The sequence below is a fragment of the Argiope bruennichi genome, chromosome 5 (assembly GCF_947563725.1).
Source record: "Argiope bruennichi chromosome 5, qqArgBrue1.1, whole genome shotgun sequence".
NCBI classification, from domain to species: domain Eukaryota; kingdom Metazoa; phylum Arthropoda; class Arachnida; order Araneae; family Araneidae; genus Argiope; species Argiope bruennichi.
Genome location: NC_079155.1, coordinates 35459278 through 35482805, shown reverse-complemented (window position 1 = coordinate 35482805; position 23528 = coordinate 35459278). Strand labels below are relative to the sequence as shown.

At 30.7% G+C, this 23528-nt stretch overlaps 1 protein-coding gene across 1 annotated transcript in view; it reads left to right on the top strand.

Annotated features, from left to right (window-relative positions):
• The window catches only part of LOC129969269 (golgin subfamily A member 4-like), a 177952-nt gene that overhangs the window by 95883 nt on the left and 58541 nt on the right, over positions 1–23528 (top strand). The window contains exon 2 of the mRNA XM_056083749.1: positions 21166–21318. Within this exon, the coding sequence (XP_055939724.1) occupies positions 21166–21318 (153 nt within the window). The remainder of the gene's footprint in view (positions 1–21165; positions 21319–23528) is intronic.

Below are 23528 nucleotides of genomic sequence, written 5' to 3'. Positions count from 1 at the left end.
AAAGGTTAAAGAAAATGTGCTATGTGTCTTTATAACATATTAAATATCTACAAATATTGCATGAATAGTCGTAATTTCGCAACACATATTGCGAAATTCCTTTTTCTTTAGCTGATAGTCCTTATTAGGCGTGGGCGTTTCGGTTATTTTAGGAAAATGTAAGCGAGTCATTCGTTGAAAGCAACTTGCGTTTCCAAACCCCATCTGTTATTTTTTTCGTCTTAAAACGCTTTCGAATTTCCACACAGTGACGCGTTATACTTTTTTGAAAAAAGTTTTTGGTTCGCTTTGACATACAGGAGTGCAAATGGATAAAGCAACGGATATTTTATATTTTCTCGCGTACGAAGTATATATAAAGAGAAAAATGGTGTAATCGTCAAACAATTCGAACTCGAGGTTTTGACATATCTGCGCATTTTACACCTCTCTGAGTCCAAAAAACATATTTTTATTACATTATACCTGTCTGTTTCTGTACACGATAATTCAATAATGCTTTGAACTAGAGTGATGAAATGCGTGGTTTTTATGTGCAGTGTGTAGACTTCTGTCAACTTTTAGCCAAAATCCATTCACAAAAAATGTGTGCGCCTGATTAACCGTGTATTAGTAAACTTGACAGCTACAAAACGTAAGGAACTAGATAGAGATAATTTGTTACACATGTGTAGAATCTAAAGTGTAGTTTGTATCGAATTTTGAAACAAATCTGTTAAGGTTGTGGTGAAATATTATAAGCCAGTTAACAGCTACGCTACACGAGCAATTGCTTTTGTATTGTGGTCATGTTACTCGGTTGCGAACCCCAAGTTCCCAGGTTCTATCTTCGCTCATACCAATCTGCTACATTGGTGACTTCGGAAGATGAACCTTCAACCTTCGTACAGCTGTTGTGGCGTCATCTACCCACAGCAAAACCAAAGTCGTTAGATTCACCTGACGCAGCAACACAAAGTCGTCAGACTCATTTGACGCAACAGCAACCGCTCACACACGCTCGCCAAATCAAAAAGGAATAAGGCGCATTAAACTCAACAGCAATATCGTTCGTCTCACCTCCGACTCACTGGAGGGAGAGTCTGTGGCGAAAGCTTATAAGCCAGTTAACAGCTACGTCACGCGTGCAATTGCTTTTGTATTGTGGTCTTGTAACTCGGCTGCGAACCACAAGGTCCGAGGTTCTATCCTCGCTCAATTCAATCTTCCATAAGGTGTTAACATCTCTCTACCTGTGCTTTTGCATATATATAAACGTAATGACTCAAAAACACAACGTAGTTATATGAAAATTTGATATCACAGTTTTAATTTCTAATATGCATGCCCTTTATAAATTTTGTACAAAGTTTTTTAAAAAAAAGGATTGACCTTTTGACGATTTCCATTTTCAAATGTACACAATAACAACCTAGATAGATGAAAATAAATGGAATTGGGTACACATTTTTACCATTTAAAATATAGTGTACTTTGTCAAATTTTAAACCAAATCCCAAGTTGGACCGTCTATCGATTTATATATTTGCATGCAAATAAATGCGACAACAGTAGAAAAAATTATAACATGTAAATAAAATTTGGTATGCGGTTTTGTTATCTAAATTGTAGTTTGTCAAAACAAGACAAAATTGCATATTGATTTATTATTATTATTATATTTAGAAGCACAATTTTTTATGTGATTTTATGAAAATGAAAACCTGAATTTTTTTTTTTTTTTTGTTTATGACTTTGCCCCAAGCCCGTAATTTATTCAAGAGGAAGAGAAAAAAATGCATATGCGAGAAAATTTCGATGAGACCACTCCTGCTGTTTTGATTGAGAAACATCAGTGATGCGTTCCCATTACCTTGACTTCCGAACCACAGGATTATTGTACCAAAAGTCAATCCAACTGAGAATTCCCCAATTCTGTTGTTGTTGTTTATTATGGCACTTGCCATGGACAAGCCCGCTGCTACGAAGACAGCGATTTTAAGTCGGTGGAGGGGCGTCTCTTGTTTTTATAGTAGCGCCATCTAGGGCCAAGAGAACGACTTAGCTACATACACGTCACAACTCTTTTTACGGGGCGGACTTCATTCACGCATTTCATTCACTCATCCACAGATAGTAATTTAGACCTGAATCAGAGAACGATCACCCCTGATTCAGTACTTCCAGTGGTAATACTCTCGACATGGAGGACTTTGTGACCACGGCAGATTTATACGCACGTCAGCCACTAAGCACGCGGGGAATCTCCGGCCCGTGGGGTTCGAACTCGCAACCAAAAGGACGCGAATCCAATTCTCTACCAACCAGGTTATCCGGGCCTCTCCCCAATTCTAAAGTCCTTTGGCAAGGTAATTTGCTCTCAACTGTGTTGGTGTGATTAGATGTTATCCTTTGGAAAGTTAGTGCAAATTCAGATGATTTCTTCAGTTTTTCTTCTTTGTGGTGCTTGGAAGCAGGATTTTAAACCAACAACTCTTAGCAAGCCTATCTAACCGGCGGGTCCGAAATTTGATTCAAACTGAAGACCCACCATGTACATGGGTCTTGCGCTCGTTTAACTAACTCATCGGAATCGAATATTTTTCCGCTAATGTGATGTGGAGGTTTGGAGGGAACGATTTTAAATAGTTGCCATGCTTTTTAATTCCTCTTTCATTTATTTATATTGTTCATAGTAAATCAAAATTACTTTTGGCACAGCCGCATTGCGTAGTTTTACGTTATCTTTCAAAATTACTCGGTTCAAAATTAAGATGTCCCTTCTGAAATCGTCCTCGTGTAGCTTGAAAATGGTATATTAATCTAAATTAAATTAAATTTAATAAACCTTTTAACCTCCGAAATGTATTTATCGTATTATTTATCTAAAATCTATCATTCATTACAAAATAAAAATAATATACAATACTTTTGTTTATGGTATTATTTATTTATTCTGAATGCACCAAGAATTCCTCTTCTACGTCATATTTTGGCTTTACGCTCAAATAGTTTTTATCCTTATTCATTTGGCAACTTGTTCATTTCGGATCATGGAAAATTTAGTTCTTCGGATTCAGGTTTTGATTGAGGTAAAAATGGCTTTAAACATTCGCACGTTTTGAAAATTTTGATTTGTCCTTTGTGACTTTAGTTTTATTAAATCGTTTGCTATATTTTAAAAGAATTAAAATTATTTGAGTTTTCTAAAACGCATCTCTTTTTTTAATTATTGTTTGTTGATATTGATTGTTGCAGATATTTTATTTAAAATAGATTTTGAAGGGGCGATGCATTTCTTTTAGAATTTCAAACTGTTTGCATCATGCCTTTTTTTATTTGCATTATGAAATTGAAAGAATTTTTAACATTATTTATATTATTTACTTATGCTTATATTTTGATGCCAGTACTATTACTTAATTTTCGAAATTTATTTGTATTTCTTGAATTGCAAATTCATTTCGTCTGGATAAAAATGAATTATATCTAAAATGTGAACATGTATCAAAATCTAGAGGTACATTTTTTTCCCCAATTCATATGTTTTTTTGTCTTATATCAGAAAATTATATAAATGAAATAAAGGAGATTATAATCTGTAGTTTGACACATCGCAGCATGCCTAGTTAGGCTTGATTCGTTTATCTTTTTATATATTTTTTAAAATTTGCTCTTTATTATATGGTAGTGTTAACAAACGTGCAAAAAGAGTATCTAATAAAGTCACAATACAAGAAACTGTAATCAATTAAAAGTTTTGTTATAAAATATACTTCAAAATATTTTTAAAATTTCTTAATGAAAATGTACTAAAATAAAATTGATATTATTAAAAAAAATATAGATATTATATTTTGATATAAAAATGATTTCACTGCAATAATATATTCTGAAGTTATAAGGAATAACTTTAAAATTTTAGTTCATTTTTAATTAAAAAATCTAATTTCATAACCCTCTTTTTGTTGTTGTTGAGTACTTAATATCCAAGAAATAAAGTGCCAAATTTGGCAAATTTGGGAGCTTGAAATAAAATTATCTACTTGTAGAATGTTTTAACTTTTTACTTTCTGAATTGCTTTAAAAAAATTTTAATTCGTACTTTTTTTAAGTACTTAATTTAAGGTGCAACTAAATAATACCCTATAACACAAATTTCATAATAACTCATCTCCAAGGTCATAATTTACGTGGATAATAATTTGAAATAATATCCCGGAATACTTTAACTCCGTAAACACTTTTTTTGTAATAATAATATTATATATTTTTATTATATTTGAAATTTTAATGATAATTTGAAGTATTCAAAAAGTTAAACTACAGCTTTATCAAAAAATTCCGTGCGTTATGTCAAAAAATATAAATTAAAAATGTAAATCAAATAATAACAAATATGGAAACACATAAACGATTTTCAAATAGATTTCTAGGTTAGGAACTATTTTTCTACGCATTCATCTTGGTCTTACATCATCTTATTTTCTTGTGACTAGCATGCTTCCAATAAAAAAAAATTAAAAAAAACTATTGTCTTCCACCAATTGAAGAAAAAAAAAACTTCATAGAAAATCCCAATGGATCACAAAGCGGTTAAATTAATACAGTACGGGCTTATACATCCCATCAGTAAATAAAGAGTTAAACATTTTTTTCTTTTAACACGCCTAATACTATTTACAAGTAGCATGTCAGCTTAAAGCTTTTCATGTGCAAAGAAAATTCTGCAAAATCTATTCGAAGGAGAATATTTTTCTTTTAAAAAATGCACTGCATGAAAACTGAAATATTTACCGAGAAGTTAAGTCCAGAAAATGTAAATATATTTGAATTTTTGCACTTTCAACAGAATTAAATTTGTTTTGACATTGATAAAAGGAAAAACTTTCAGAAAAAAGTCAGTTGAAATAAGCAGACGACTTAAAAAGTTTATTATTATTTTTGAAAAAATGAATGAGTTCTTGTTGGAAATCGGTATTATTATAATTTGCTGTCGTATTAAAAACACTTCAGATATATTTATAAAAATGCATTTAAAAAAATTATCGAAGAAAAATGTCATGTTGAGGGAAAAAATATTGCGTGATATTTAACGCCTATGTAAATTTGTCAAAAAGCGCCGTTCAAAAATAGTAACTGTGAAAAAAAATGAAAAACTCTAAAATAAGCTTTTAATAATAATAATAATAAAAAAAAAATAGTTTAACGGCAATCAGAAAAATGCTGTTGTAAGTACTGAGGCAAATGCTCACGTGCTAACTTGAATTAGCTCAGAATTCGGGAAATTTTTTTCTTTTTTTAAAAAAAAGGGAAAGATATTCGAAGAATCTTTTTTTTATTCCGTGAAATCCGATTACGGAGAAATCAGCGGGAAATCTTCTGGATCAACCGCAAACCAGAATAGCTGAGTAAAATGTGAGTTTAAATGTGCTTTGTTTCAATAAGAAAGAAATTGCCAGATTTTTTTTTCTTTTTTTCTGCTTATGATTGGAAGATGATGTTCAAAAACAGTTTTCTTTCTCATTTTCTTTTTAAATTCTGTTAAAATGCTCATTTTTTTATAGACAATGAATGCTGTGTAGTCAGTTTTTTTATGCGATAAAAATGGATGAAGTGAGGTATATATGCATATGAAAAAAATTATTAAAAAAAATCTTTTGCTCACTTTTTCTGTTATTTACGTCTTTAACACTAAATCTGCTTTTGGCATTCTCATTTTTGCTTTCTCATAATATTCTCTATTCACCGTCTGTCGCTCTGTGTATTCACACAATTAAAAACGGTATCTCAAAGACATAAGAACTTAGTTAAATGAAATTTAGTATATGATTATCTTATTAAAATTATATATACAGTGAAATTTCAGTTTTAACCATTTAATAAAAAGACGATAATAAAGAATACAGGATTTTTTTCCACTACGTTACGAAGCATAAAACGTTCATATGCAAGTCCCTGAAAAAAAAAAAAACTGAACACTGGTGGTGGTCACAGTCTTGCTCATTTTTTCCAACTTGAACCAGTTAACTATTTTTGACGAGTAAACTCGTCATGGAAATAGTACAACTTTTGCGTTATAACGAGTTTATTCAATGACAATTATTATTTTTATATAATAATTGTTTAATTATTATTATTACAAAGTTTCGAAAAGGCACTCCCACTAATTTCAACTATATTAAAAATTGCGCAAATCTATGTAAATAAGTGTAAAGTGCATAGAAGAAATTAATCTTGAACCGTTTAATTGAAATTAATAAATTAAAAAATATAATTATTTTGTTAAAATTTCAGGTTTAAAAGCTTTCCTCTTCCAGATCAAAAATGATAACTAAATCATTTTTTATTAATTATGAAATGACTCAAATTAATTAAGTATGAAATGACTCAAATTCATTTCAGAAGAGAACAAAAAATTTTTATGATGCTATAATGTATGAAAGTTGCTGTTAAAGTGACTAAATAATTTGGACATCAGTCAAAGAGCGCACAATTCTAGACGCTGTATTGGGTTAGAGAATTTTGGACAAAATCCAAAAGCATTAATTAAAAAAAACAAAAACAGAGACAATAAAACAGTTTATAATGTTATTTAAAAACAATCAGGAAGAATTAACGAAGCATGAGTTATATCTTTTGGCATTATTTTTTGTTGTTTTTACTTCGTGCTAATTCATACACGGTGATCATATCAAGGTTTTACAATTCCATGCTTGGTAAAAGTTGCAAAATAGAATTCTTTTCAGAGACTAACTATTAAAAAATTAAATCTAGTTTTTTTTTCAAGGTGGATTATTTGTTAATAAACATAAAAACAGAACTATGTTCTGAAGTCAGTGGGCTTGTCTATGACAAGTGCCATTAGAAACAACAGAACTATTTTGTGCAAATGTGAGATGATTTTTCAATATGAAATTATTTTTTCGATAGTTGGATTAATCCAAATAAAGGAGGAATGCTTGGTCATTTTACGAGTACAGCGAAAGTTGAAAAGAATTTGTTTTTATTTAAGTTTGATTATTTTAACAACCTTTTTTAAAATAAATATTTTTATGATACGAATTATTTACTTATTAATAAAGTCCTTAATATATTTAGTATATTTTTTGGAACAAACAGTAATTCAACTCTGTTCCATCTAAGTGTCTGATTATTATATGCGTGGCAAAAATTTGGAATGAATAATTCATTTTCACTCCCTTTTATTTAAAACTTGTCGAGCAGTTGGTTCATCGTGATTATAGTTTGTATTTAATTTCTATTAAATCTCTTACGTATAGCTTGGTATTTATGATCAGAATCATATTGAACATTAAACCCTTGTTATTTTGAAAAGTTTTACGCCTATATAACTGTGTTTCTTCTAATTGCAAGTTGTCTTTCATGATATTGCAACTTTACTTTCTTATTCCTTATGTAAACTATGTAGATAATAAACAAAATACTTTTTTAGCTTTCGATAATGGAAGGAAAATCACGTGATAAAATATTTGATGAATCAATGTAAAGGGTTTTAATTTCCTATTAGTATTAAAGTATATTGTTAAAAATTATGCAATTTTTTAACATATTAAATTTGAAGGGGAGAGAATTGTGCAACAAATTTGTTTAGCGCTAATTTTTTTTTTTTTTTTTGAAATTCTAAAATGATGTAAAAATCATTTTTGTTCAATAATATTTTTGGAAGTTAACGCAGGAAAACCCAAATCTCGCTTAATATTTAAGGTAATAAATATTAATTAGAATTTCAAAACAAAAGCGCTTAAAAGTCTTAACCCCATTCTCCCAAGTACATTTGATAATTCTGGGTCAAAAAGTCTTAAGTCTGATTGGTAGAACGCCAAAACTCCACACTTATTTTTTCCTATTATTAATAGAGATAAACTGTTTTAACCAACTTTTGAAAGAAAATTTGAAGAATGTAATTTATTTACCATTTTTGATATGAATTATTAACTTCTAAATAAAATCCTGAATAAACAGGCGAAATTCGGAATCGTCTGTTGAAAATAACTAATCAGAATATTAATTAAATAATGTTCTGATCAGAATATTAAATAAATAATGTTCTGATCAGAATACTTATTAAATAAAGTTCTGATTCGGAAAATAGCTAATCAGAATAATTATTAAATAAAGTTCTGATTCGGAAAATAGCTCATCAGAACATTATTTAAAATCCATATTTTAAGCTAGTTAATTTCTAGAGGGTTTTGTTAATCTAATTAGTATAATTTCTTAACAACATATGATCCGTTGAATGAATCTTAGGATTACACTTTGGATATCCAACATAAAAAATGCGCCATCATTTACATTATTACTTTATAATGAAAACCTTCAAATTTACCCACTTAAAAAAATATGGAGAATATCGTATGAAGTGTGTTAAATGCGCAGTTTAGCATGAAGCGTCGGCCTAAATGGTAGTTTGGACGCCATCCAAAAGATTACCACGAAACGGACTCCTAATTTAACCACACCGAAGTCAACCTGGGTAAACACAGCTAGCGAAAAGCTGTGGCTCTTAGCTCTGAAGAGTTCAGATAATTGAACGATACTGGAACTGGAGGAAGTGCCTGATGAATTGACTGAGACACGCGTCCTGATTTATTTTGTCGCATAAATACAGGGCTGTATAGCGTTTCGGGCTACAACGTGGCATTAATGTTTTGGCGCTGGTAAAGAGTGGAAATGTAATGAAAGTTGAATGCAGTATTTAGATTCGTGGTATAAATGATTTTAAAAAGTGTATATTCGTTGATATTAAATATTTCGTGAAATGTGCTGCTTATTTCATTTGAAATTGAGTCGCTTAAATTTAAATATGTTTAAAAAATTTAATCTTCAAGACACAGTTTTAAATTTTGGCTAACAAAGACTCCCGGGAGGAATTCAGTTAGCGAGAACAGTTTTAATTCCGATTATTATTTTAAAAAACTTTTTCATATACTAAGTACTAAAAGAAAATGCTGTAATCGTCAGTAAATTCGGGCTCAAGATTTTGATCATTCTTCACATTTCAAACCTCCCGAGTCCGGAATTTTTTTAATAATCGTGTTCGAAGACAGACAGACATACCTCAAAAAACGTTCAGAGCTGGATGAATGAAATTTATTATGTAATTTTTGCATCAAATATGTAGATAGACTTTTATCAAGTTTTAAACGAAATCCATTCACGTGGAATTTTTCTGTCTATCTGTTCGAACATAGATGAACATAATGACTAAAAAACGTAAAAAATTAGATGAATATAATTTAGTACACAATTTTACATCGAAAATGGAGATAGGTACCAAATTTAAAACCATATCAGCCAAACAGTTAGTTAACAGCCTGTTGAACTTTTATTTCGCATGAATGTAATTGCAAAAAGTCTAAAAGACAACGAGTTAAATAAATTAAATTTGATACGTGATCTTTTCGCCGTTTGTTAAATTTTGATTTTTAACGTTTGGCGGTCTCTTTACATTTGATTGTTATCATTTGACAATAAGTAATTCAAACGATGCTTGTGCCTTTCCTGCCATATACGTTAACGTTTTATATATATACGAATTTTTAACCAAGACTCGGTTATACATTTTTATTGTAGCACATCGTTTTCTGATGATCTTTACAAAAGACCTACTAAGATTGTTATCATTTCACAATAAGTAATTCAAACGATGTTTGTGCCTTTCATGCCATATACGTTAACGTTTTATATATATACGAATTCTTAACCAAGATTCGGTTATACATTTTTATTGTAGCACATCGTTTTCTAGTGGTCTTTAGAAAAGACCTACTAAGATTGTTATCATTTGACAATAAGTAATTCAAACGATGCTTGTGCCTTTCCTGCCATATACGTTAACGTTTTATATATATACGAATTTTTAACCAAGATTCGGTTATACATTTTTATTGTAGCACATCGTTTTCTGATGATCTTTAGAAAAGACCTACTAAGATTGTTATCATTTGACAATAAGTAATTCAAACGATGCTTGTGCCTTTCCTGCCATATACGTTAACGTTTTATATATATACGAATTTTTAACCAAGATTCGGTTATACATTTTTATTGTAGCACATCGTTTTCTGATGATCATTACAAAAGACCTACTAAGATTGTTATCATTTCACAATAAGTAATTCAAACGATGTTTGTGCCTTTCCTGCCATATACGTTAACGTTTTATATATATACGAATTTTTAACCAAGATTCGGTTATACATTTTTATTGTAGCACATCGTTTTCTAGTGGTCTTTAGAAAAGACCTACTAAGATTGTTATCATTTGACAATAAGTAATTCAAACGATGCTTGTGCCTTTCCTGCCATATACGTTAACGTTTTATATATATACGAATTTTTAACCAAGATTCGGTTATACATTTTTATTGTAGCACATCGTTTTCTGATGATCTTTAGAAAAGACCTACTAAGATTGTTATCATTTGACAATAAGTAATTCAAACGATGCTTGTGCCTTTCCTGCCATATACGTTAACGTTTTATATATATACGAATTCTTAACCAAGATTCGGTTATACATTTTTATTGTAGCACATCGTTTTCTGATGATCTTTAGAAAAGACCTACTAAGATTGTTATCATTTGACAATAAGTAATTCAAACGATGCTTGTGCCTTTCCTGCCATATACGTTAACGTTTTATATATATACGAATTTTTAACCAAGATTCGGTTATACATTTTTATTGTAGCACATCGTTTTCTGATGATCTTTAGAAAAGACCTACTAAGATTGTTATCATTTGACAATAAGTAATTCAAACGATGCTTGTGCCTTTCCTGCCATATACGTTAACGTTTTATATATATACGAATTTTTAACCAAGATTCGGTTATACATTTTTATTGTAGCACATCGTTTTCTGATGATCTTTACAAAAGACCTACTAAGATTGTTATCATTTCACAATAAGTAATTCAAACGATGTTTGTGCCTTTCCTGCCATATACGTTAACGTTTTATATATATACGAATTTTTAACCAAGATTCGGTTATACATTTTTATTGTAGCACATCGTTTTCTGATAATCTTTAGAAAAGACCTACTAAGATTGTTATCATTTGACAATAAGTAATTCAAACGATGCTTGTGCCTTTCCTGCCATATACGTTAACGTTTTATATATATACGAATTCTTAACCAAGATTCGGTTATACATTTTTATTGTAGCACATCGTTTTCTGATGATCTTTAGAAAAGACCTACTAAGATTGCTATCATTTGACAATAAGTAATTCAAACGATGCTTGTGCCTTTCCTGCCATATACGTTAACGTTTTATATATATACGAATTTTTAACCAAGATTCGGTTATACATTTTTATTGTAGCACATCGTTTTCTGATGATCTTTAGAAAAGACCTACTAAGATTGTTATCATTTGACAATAAGTAATTCAAACGATGCTTGTGCCTTTCCTGCCATATACGTTAACGTTTTATATATATACGAATTTTTAACCAACATTCGGTTATACATTTTTATTGTAGCACATCGTTTTCTGATGATCTTTACAAAAGACCTACTAAGATTGTTATCATTTCACAATAAGTAATTCAAACGATGTTTGTGCCTTTCATGCCATATACGTTAACGTTTTATATATATACGAATTCTTAACCAAGATTCGGTTATACATTTTTATTGTAGCACATCGTTTTCTAGTGGTCTTTAGAAAAGACCTACTAAGATTGTTATCATTTGACAATAAGTAATTCAAACGATGCTTGTGCCTTTCCTGCCATATACGTTAACGTTTTATATATATACGAATTTTTAACCAAGATTCGGTTATACATTTTTATTGTAGCACATCGTTTTCTGATGATCTTTAGAGAAGACCTACTAAGATTGTTATCATTTGACAATAAGTAATTCAAACGATGCTTGTGCCTTTCCTGCCATATACGTTAACGTTTTATATATATACGAATTCTTAACCAAGATTCGGTTATACATTTTTATTGTAGCACATCGTTTTCTGATGATCTTTAGAAAAGACCTACTAAGATTGCTATCATTTGACAATAAGTAATTCAAACGATGCTTGTGCCTTTCCTGCCATATACGTTAACGTTTTATATATATACGAATTTTTAACCAAGATTCGGTTATACATTTTTATTGTAGCACATCGTTTTCTGATGATCTTTAGAAAAGACCTACTAAGATTGTTATCATTTGACAATAAGTAATTCAAACGATGCTTGTGCCTTTCCTGCCATATACGTTAACGTTTTATATATATACGAATTTTTAACCAAGATTCGGTTATACATTTTTATTGTAGCACATCGTTTTCTGATGATCATTACAAAAGACCTACTAAGATTGTTATCATTTCACAATAAGTAATTCAAACGATGTTTGTGCCTTTCCTGCCATATACGTTAACGTTTTATATATATACGAATTCTTAACCAAGATTCGGTTATACATTTTTATTGTAGCACATCGTTTTCTAGTGGTCTTTAGAAAAGACCTACTAAGATTGTTATCATTTGACAATAAGTAATTCAAACGATGCTTGTGCCTTTCCTGCCATATACGTTAACGTTTTATATATATACGAATTTTTAACCAAGATTCGGTTATACATTTTTATTGTAGCACATCGTTTTCTGATGATCATTACAAAAGACCTACTAAGATTGTTATCATTTCACAATAAGTAATTCAAACGATGTTTGTGCCTTTCCTGCCATATACGTTAACGTTTTATATATATACGAATTTTTAACCAAGATTCGGTTATACATTTTTGTTGTAGCACATCGTTTTCTAGTGGTCTTTAGAAAAGACCTACTAAGATTGTTATCATTTGACAATAAGTAATTCAAACGATGCTTGTGCCTTTCCTGCCATATACGTTAACGTTTTATATATATACGAATTTTTAACCAAGATTCGGTTATACATTTTTATTGTAGCACATCGTTTTCTGATGATCTTTAGAAAAGACCTACTAAGATTGTTATCATTTGACAATAAGTAATTCAAACGATGCTTGTGCCTTTCCTGCCATATACGTTAACGTTTTATATATATACGAATTCTTAACCAAGATTCGGTTATACATTTTTATTGTAGCACATCGTTTTCTGATGATCTTTAGAAAAGACCTACTAAGATTGTTATCATTTCACAATAAGTAATTCAAACGATGTTTGTGCCTTTCCTGCCATATACGTTAACGTTTTATATATATACGAATTCTTAACCAAGATTCGGTTATACATTTTTATTGTAGCACATCGTTTTCTGATGATCTTTAGAAAAGACCTACTAAGATTGTTATCATTTGACAATAAGTAATTCAAACGATGCTTGTGCCTTTCCTGCCATATACGTTAACGTTTTATATATATACGAATTTTTAACCAAGATTCGGTTATACATTTTTATTGTAGCACATCGTTTTCTGATGATCTTTAGAAAAGACCTACTAAGATTGTTATCATTTGACAATAAGTAATTCAAACGATGCTTGTGCCTTTCCTGCCATATACGTTAACGTTTTATATATATACGAATTCTTAACCAAGATTCGGTTATACATTTTTATTGTAGCACATCGTTTTCTGATGATCTTTAGAAAAGACCTACTAAGATTGCTATCATTTGACAATAAGTAATTCAAACGATGCTTGTGCCTTTCCTGCCATATACGTTAACGTTTTATATATATACGAATTTTTAACCAAGATTCGGTTATACATTTTTATTGTAGCACATCGTTTTCTGATGATCTTTAGAAAAGACCTACTAAGATTGTTATCATTTGACAATAAGTAATTCAAACGATGCTTGTGCCTTTCCTGCCATATACGTTAACGTTTTATATATATACGAATTTTTAACCAAGATTCGGTTATACATTTTTATTGTAGCACATCGTTTTCTGATGATCATTACAAAAGACCTACTAAGATTGTTATCATTTCACAATAAGTAATTCAAACGATGTTTGTGCCTTTCCTGCCATATACGTTAACGTTTTATATATATACGAATTCTTAACCAAGATTCGGTTATACATTTTTATTGTAGCACATCGTTTTCTAGTGGTCTTTAGAAAAGACCTACTAAGATTGTTATCATTTGACAATAAGTAATTCAAACGATGCTTGTGCCTTTCCTGCCATATACGTTAACGTTTTATATATATACGAATTTTTAACCAAGATTCGGTTATACATTTTTATTGTAGCACATCGTTTTCTGATGATCTTTAGAAAAGACCTACTAAGATTGTTATCATTTGACAATAAGTAATTCAAACGATGCTTGTGCCTTTCCTGCCATATACGTTAACGTTTTATATATATACGAATTTTTAACCAAGATTCGGTTATACATTTTTATTGTAGCACATCGTTTTCTGATGATCATTACAAAAGACCTACTAAGATTGTTATCATTTCACAATAAGTAATTCAAACGATGTTTGTGCCTTTCCTGCCATATACGTTAACGTTTTATATATATACGAATTTTTAACCAAGATTCGGTTATACATTTTTATTGTAGCACATCGTTTTCTAGTGGTCTTTAGAAAAGACCTACTAAGATTGTTATCATTTGACAATAAGTAATTCAAACGATGCTTGTGCCTTTCCTGCCATATACGTTAACGTTTTATATATATACGAATTTTTAACCAAGATTCGGTTATACATTTTTATTGTAGCACATCGTTTTCTGATGATCTTTAGAAAAGACCTACTAAGATTGTTATCATTTGACAATAAGTAATTCAAACGATGCTTGTGCCTTTCCTGCCATATACGTTAACGTTTTATATATATACGAATTTTTAACCAAGATTCGGTTATACATTTTTATTGTAGCACATCGTTTTCTGATGATCATTACAAAAGACCTACTAAGATTGTTATCATTTCACAATAAGTAATTCAAACGATGTTTGTGCCTTTCCTGCCATATACGTTAACGTTTTATATATATACGAATTCTTAACCAAGATTCGGTTATACATTTTTATTGTAGCACATCGTTTTCTAGTGGTCTTTAGAAAAGACCTACTAAGATTGTTATCATTTGACAATAAGTAATTCAAACGATGCTTGTGCCTTTCCTGCCATATACGTTAACGTTTTATATATATACGAATTTTTAACCAAGATTCGGTTATACATTTTTATTGTAGCACATCGTTTTCTGATGATCTTTAGAAAAGACCTACTAAGATTGTTATCATTTGACAATAAGTAATTCAAACGATGCTTGTGCCTTTCCTGCCATATACGTTAACGTTTTATATATATACGAATTTTTAACCAAGATTCGGTTATACATTTTTATTGTAGCACATCGTTTTCTGATGATCATTACAAAAGACCTACTAAGATTGTTATCATTTCACAATAAGTAATTCAAACGATGTTTGTGCCTTTCCTGCCATATACGTTAACGTTTTATATATATACGAATTTTTAACCAAGATTCGGTTATACATTTTTATTGTAGCACATCGTTTTCTAGTGGTCTTTAGAAAAGACCTACTAAGATTGTTATCATTTGACAATAAGTAATTCAAACGATGCTTGTGCCTTTCCTGCCATATACGTTAACGTTTTATATATATACGAATTTTTAACCAAGATTCGGTTATACATTTTTATTGTAGCACATCGTTTTCTGATGATCTTTAGAAAAGACCTACTAAGATTGTTATCATTTGACAATAAGTAATTCAAACGATGCTTGTGCCTTTCCTGCCATATACGTTAACGTTTTATATATATACGAATTCTTAACCAAGATTCGGTTATACATTTTTATTGTAGCACATCGTTTTCTGATGATCTTTAGAAAAGACCTACTAAGATTGTTATCATTTCACAATAAGTAATTCAAACGATGTTTGTGCCTTTCCTGCCATATACGTTAACGTTTTATATATATACGAATTCTTAACCAAGATTCGGTTATACATTTTTATTGTAGCACATCGTTTTCTGATGATCTTTAGAAAAGACCTACTAAGATTGTTATCATTTGACAATAAGTAATTCAAACGATGCTTGTGCCTTTCCTGCCATATACGTTAACGTTTTATATATATACGAATTTTTAACCAAGATTCGGTTATACATTTTTATTGTAGCACATCGTTTTCTGATGATCTTTAGAAAAGACCTACTAAGATTGTTATCATTTGACAATAAGTAATTCAAACGATGCTTGTGCCTTTCCTGCCATATACGTTAACGTTTTATATATATACGAATTCTTAACCAAGATTCGGTTATACATTTTTATTGTAGCACATCGTTTTCTGATGATCTTTAGAAAAGACCTACTAAGATTGCTATCATTTGACAATAAGTAATTCAAACGATGCTTGGGCCTTTCCTGCCATATACGTTAACGTTTTATATATATACGAATTTTTAACCAAGATTCGGTTATACATTTTTATTGTAGCACATCGTTTTCTGATGATCTTTACAAAAGACCTACTAAGATTGTTATCATTTCACAATAAGTAATTCAAACGATGTTTGTGCCTTTCCTGCCATATACGTTAACGTTTTATATATATACGAATTCTTAACCAAGATTCGGTTATACATTTTTATTGTAGCACATCGTTTTCTAGTGGTCTTTAGAAAAGACCTACTAAGATTGTTATCATTTGACAATAAGTAATTCAAACGATGCTTGTGCCTTTCCTGCCATATACGTTAACGTTTTATATATATACGAATTTTTAACCAAGATTCGGTTATACATTTTTATTGTAGCACATCGTTTTCTGATGATCTTTAGAAAAGACCTACTAAGATTGTTATCATTTGACAATAAGTAATTCAAACGATGCTTGTGCCTTTCCTGCCATATACGTTAACGTTTTATATATATACGAATTCTTAACCAAGATTCGGTTATACATTTTTATTGTAGCACATCGTTTTCTGATGATCTTTAGAAAAGACCTACTAAGATTGCTATCATTTGACAATAAGTAATTCAAACGATGCTTGGGCCTTTCCTGCCATATACGTTAACGTTTTATATATATACGAATTTTTAACCAAGATTCGGTTATACATTTTTATTGTAGCACATCGTTTTCTGATGATCTTTACAAAAGACCTACTAAGATTGTTATCATTTCACAATAAGTAATTCAAACGATGTTTGTGCCTTTCCTGCCATATACGTTAACGTTTTATATATATACGAATTCTTAACCAAGATTCGGTTATACATTTTTATTGTAGCACATCGTTTTCTAGTGGTCTTTAGAAAAGACCTACTAAGATTGTTATCATTTGACAATAAGTAATTCAAACGATGCTTGTGCCTTTCCTGCCATATACGTTAACGTTTTATATATATACGAATTTTTAACCAAGATTCGGTTATACATTTTTATTGTAGCACATCGTTTTCTGATGATCTTTAGAAAAGACCTACTAAGATTGTTATCATTTGACAATAAGTAATTCAAACGATGCTTGTGCCTTTCCTGTCATATACGTTAACGTTTTATATATATACGAATTTTTAACCAAGATTCGGTTAGACATTTTTATTGTAGCACATCGTTTTCTGATGATCATTACAAAAGACCTACTAAGATTGTTATCATTTCACAATAAGTAATTCAAACGATGTTTGTGCCTTTCATGCCATATACGTTAACGTTATATATATATACGAATTCTTAACCAAGATTCGGTTATAAATTTTTATTGTAGTACATCGTTTTCTAGTGGTCTTTAGAAAAGACCTATTAAGAAGTCTTACTCTGGTTACTTTACATACAGAATGTAATTGCAAGAATGTGTTATCGAAATTTCATTTTACCATGCGTCTAATTAAGTTGGTTCCTCTCTCTTATTTAATAATAACATAAGAAGTTTCAATTTATAGAAGCTTGGGAAAAGAGCAAATAGTCACTATACGATGCCTTTTCAGTTTTGCATTTGGGTCCCGTGAAATGTAGTGCATGGATCAATACTTCCATTCTTGCACAAGGCATCCTTTGTTCGTTCATGACAAAGTGGGAAAGAGGTCGTTTCTCATGATTTATGGTAACCTCATGACATATTCCTACAATTTACTCAAAGTTACATAATTAATGGCCAGGTTAATGTGTAACGGGGTTAAGTTCATCATAAGTTTCATTTCATGAACTGTAACAATCCAAGATCAGGACGAACCATTATATTGTCTATAGACAATATAATGGCTAATTAACTATAAAATGCAGTCTGATTCCTAAAGATGGCTTAGTTCTAGAAGACTCTATTAAAATGATATGGTTAGTTATTCATCAAACTTTGTGATTCATTACGTTGATAATTGAATATGTTAGTTAGTTGAATAATACGATCTGCGGCGTCTGATTACTATAGTAATGGAAAAGCATGCCAAGCGCGCCAAAGTTGGCTACTATTAAGATATTTCCTCCCTGTTTAGCTGAATTTCTGATAATTTTCGAGTTTGTTATAGCTATTATCCCTTAGATTAATTTTGTGTCTAGACAGTTAATACCACTTTGGCAACTTTGTTATGTATATGATCGAGAAATTTGCATATTAATTTTTATTCAATTTGCAAAACTGTATGCCATTTGCAATACATAGTAGACTCACCATAATCCACGCTATAGTAATTTGAAACCTCTCTTACTGTTGGCGATTTTAGAGGGCGAGTGGAGAGCTTTAAATGGAAAGCAAGTTAATGTTTGCGGGTGCCAGTGGCCTTGAAACACCGTTAACGATCTAATTTGCGGTGATTTTGAATTATATTGTGTATTATTTTATGTGCTAGCCGCCTTTGGCGACCAGTTGATTCAACGGAAATATTGGATGTCTTTCATTTCATTTAAACTTTCATTTGCAATTAGATGTTCATGATTCCGTTAACAAAATATTTGTGATTATCAAGTTGTGAAAAATATTATGCACGTGTTATTTTAAAGCCTTGCACCTGTTTTGTTTATTATGCACATGATTCTTCCAAAAAGAATTGGAATCTCAAGACATTATAGTGTCAGTAATTGCTTAAATGTCTAGGTAATCTTATTTAAAATTGCACATTGTCCTTCTTATTATTTTTTTTCCTTCTGATTTTTAAAATAAACAATCCTGATAATTAGAGGAATAGCGACCTGATAATTCTTTCTTTCGTATCTTTCAGAATTAAACGAGAATCATGCTATTAAATATATAATGAAACAATCAAAAATGTTTCAGTTTCCTTGCAGCAATCTTGAAAATTATGGAAAAAAAATATTTTAGCAAAAATTATTTAAATTCAAGAAAAAATTTCATCGCAGTTTTTAAAGAACGATTTTTTAAATTTTTACGGTGGTCTAAAACAGCGGTTCTTAACCTATGGGTCGCGACCCAAAATTGGGTCGCGAAGCATATTTCTTGGGTCGCGCTGAGTCTAACCAAAAGAGTTAGTAATACACCAAATTTCAGACATTTTAGAAATGACGACTTGAATAAATATCAACAATCGAAAATGAATGTGATTAACAAGATCAAAAAATATCAGCTGATTAAAAAAGCGAGAGCAAAAAAAAGTACGTGTGATGATAATAATGGTGAGAACTAAATGGAACAAAGCTGGCGAGGGCGTACAAGAGAAGCGCTCCAAATATTTGAATGCCATTTAATTTTGATGTAAGTGATTTGCATGAGGAATTTGTTAATATTAATCAATTTCAAGAACAATTAATAGAAATACAAAGTGCTTTCTGGTTAAAATTAAAACCGAAAAGCCAATAATTGTTAAAGAAGCCCTAAAAGTATTATTGCCCTTTGCAACAACATATATGTGTGAGGCTGGTTTTTCGGCTCTGTGTGTAATCAAAAACAATTACTCGAACAAGTTAAATCCTGAAATAGATATAAGGTGCTCCTTGACAAGCATTCAACCGAGGTTTGAAGATCTTTGAAAATGTATTCAAGTACAAGGTTCTCATTAAAACTGTATGACTTGCATTTAAAATTTAAAAGACTTAACATATGCATTGATATTTCTTTTTTTTAGGAATAAGTTAAAATGTCAATTATTTTCAAAAAGTTATAAATATATTTTAATTTGGTCAATAAAAATTATTAAAAACACTTGATTATTAATTAAATTTTCCTTGGGTCGAAAAGTACTTTTGTTTATCTTTATTATTAAAAAATAAATAAAAAATTTGTAAGTTAAAAAAAATCATCATCGTAGGATTGAAGATTTTTTTAAAATACGATCTAAAATAAAACAATGAAAAAATTTTGACTTTTTTTTGGGTCGCGACATGAACATATTTCTCAAATTTGGGTAGCGGCTTAAAAAGGTTAAGAACCACTGGTCTAAAAATAGGTTCTATGCAAAAATATTTTCATGGGTTAGCGCGGGAAAACGCTAAAATCTTGCTTAATTTTTAATTTATTAAATATTCCGAAACATTCCGAGGTGCAGGCTCCTTGTGTTTCAAAGTATATCTGTGCCAAATTATGTAGATCAAGTGATCTGTCCTTTGGAACACCAAGATAGTCTGACGCATACTTTTCTTTATTGTTAAGGAGAAATGTACGAGTAGAGATAGTATAGTTTATTTTGTAATATCTGTGGCAATAAACATAGATTTTGATTTTAAATTATATTTCTTTATTACTATTCTTTTCAAAGAATGTCATTAATTCGGTATAGGATTTTCGATAATCCAACAACCCTGTTCTCTGATATTTGCTAAATTATTAACAATCCATTGTATTGGAAAAAGCGTTTAGATTCATTGTATTTTTCCATTAATTTAGAATGTTTTGAATTAAAGATTGTTTGCTGTAAATATTTATGTTCCTAATATTTGATGTTAATTGGAATCCATTCAACGACAGGTTAATGAAACTTGAGCAACAGGTCGTACCTGAATTTGTTTATAAAACTCCGACACGATTCGGTAATCCAAATATATTTACTTCAAACATTTGACAGGCCATTAGCAATAGCCTCATTTTATTATAGAATCAATACAAAACCAATTACAACTTAAAAGGATGGTATAAGGGATATTAATGCATCTTTGCATATATTTCTCAGTTTCGGCCGCAATTTTTTTCTGTTTCTTTTGCGTATCTGTCAACGTGATGATTAATGTTCATGATTATATTTTTCAGAAACAAGCCGCCCTGATTCGTCAGCTAGAGGAAGAACTGAGGCTGGCCCACATGAGGAATCCGGACGCCGAGGTACAGCAGCATCTCGAAGCTCTGTACAACGAGAAGGAACACATGACCAAGGAGATATTTCTTCTTAGGGAAACTATTAAGGTATTGTTATTCTCTTTAGTTACGATATTAACTTTTTCGGTATTGAATCACACGAAACACCCAATCAAGAAAAGTACGATGATCGCCCTAATAGGCTTCAGAAATTTCGATCACTTTTTTTATTTCAATGAGATTGATTAAATATCTGAGGCGCTTGCTTTGTTCTTTAGAGTGCCTTACGTTAAAATAGCATTTCACAACCTTTTGTTTCTTGCATATCTCTTTGCCTATCTTCATTGCTCTACGTGCGCCTGTCTAGATCCATTATGCATAATAATTAATATCTACATAGATATCTATCTATGCCCATTATAGGTCTGTACACCCGAGACAATTTCACTTAGCACTGGTGGTATGCTCACTACAGGTTGAGAAATTCAGTCCTAAAAGTAGAAAGAGCAGAACACATTTTTTCCCACGCTTTCTCCTAATTCTTAACAGTTAGGTAGAATCTTCTTTTGTGGATACTCCTTAAAAGTATGATCTATCATTGCGGATTTTGAAGGACTTAGGAATTTCTCTTACCTTTGAAGGATGAAATTTCTGTATTCTGAAATCCCAAAGTTTCGAGGTTTCTCAGGCGAGAAAGAACTAGAAAGTTCGCACTCCAGTTTGATATTGACATAGAGGCAAAGTGATTTAGAATCCAATTCCACCAAAAATGATGCATACTGCCCTTTGAATCTATTAGGGACACACATTTCCTACATACATACCGATTCAAAGGTTCAATGACCAAGTGGGAATTAAATTGAGTCCGTCCCAAAATAATTATTGACTATCTTCAAAATAGACTGTTAGTCTAACTCGGTCTCGCAAGATTTAAGCAGAAGATTTAAAACTTCTGCTGGGTTTTTGAGCTGCGTTTGCTAAGTTGGAATCTTTATTTCATTCGGCAACGAAGTAGCTTACTTACATCGTTACGCACAGTTCAAAAGACCGCATATCAACAATTAAATTAGGGTTGAAATCCACTAACCAATATTCCTTCACATCGCTAACGGACTGCAAGTCATCAATGCCAAAAAATAAGTTGTCATTGGCAATTCTTACGCAATCTCAAGGATTAGTGGATTTCAAACTTATTTAAATTTTCATAAACATACAGTGGCTCAAACAATTGAGAGTACACCTTACTTTTACTTGATAAATCCGACTTTAAAATAAATAGCACATTAACGAGAAGTGCAAACATGTTTTTATTTTTACACATAACAAATGGTTTAATTTTAAGTAAAAATAAAGAACAATGAACAAAAAAAATTCTAAATTGGAATGTTTCAAAAGCATTTTAAATAAACATATGCAGATTTTTGTATCAAAAAATTGAGAATACACCAATGAAATCTTTGTAATATCTCTCATGGAAAGAAAGTGTCAGTTTTTAGTTACATGCCTTTTGACTTTTATAATGGCCTTTAAACGTAGTGGTACCGATTCGACCGATTTTTCATCAATACATTTATTGACGTAAACATGAAAATAATTCTTTGTCGTTTAAAGCATTCTTCAAATTAAAAATTTCAAAAACCTCGGAAACTTAGCTTTTGGGTCTTAATTGATACAAAAATATTGCGTAGCAAAATATTTTACTTTCCTGTAGCAAAAAGAAAACAAAATAGTGGCGTCAGTCTGATGACCCCCCCCCCCCCTCTCTCCTCTACTTTTTCTACTTTGACAGTGGCGAGACGCAACCGAAAGAAAGTTTTGTCTTGGCTCCCCATTTGGCATCTCCCCTACTGTGTCATTGTGCCAAGGCTGGGTTGGCAGTTAACGTGAAAAGAGACGAGTGAAACAGATTCGTCTTCCTAATTCAAAAGTTTTGTTGTTTTAAAACAATTTATTATTTCACACTGGAAGTCAGTGTAACAAATACATAAGATTAAATGAAATCGGTGCTTTCAGAATCAGATATTTGATTGAAAGATATTGCATTTAAGTAAGCTTTTGTAGACACTCTCCAATTGTGTCAAGTGTAGCACGTCTGAGGTTATTCTAAGGTGACCTAACGTCCCAGTTTAATCGGGACAATCCCTAATTTCGAAATTTGTCCCACAATATAAAATTGACTTTGATTTGTCCCGAAGTTAACTTATAAGTTAATAGCTCATATTTAAAAAATAAAAGTATTCATTTGAATAAATTAATATTAATTCATTCATTAAATTAATATTTTTATCTAATTATCTTTTTTACTCATTTTAAGACGA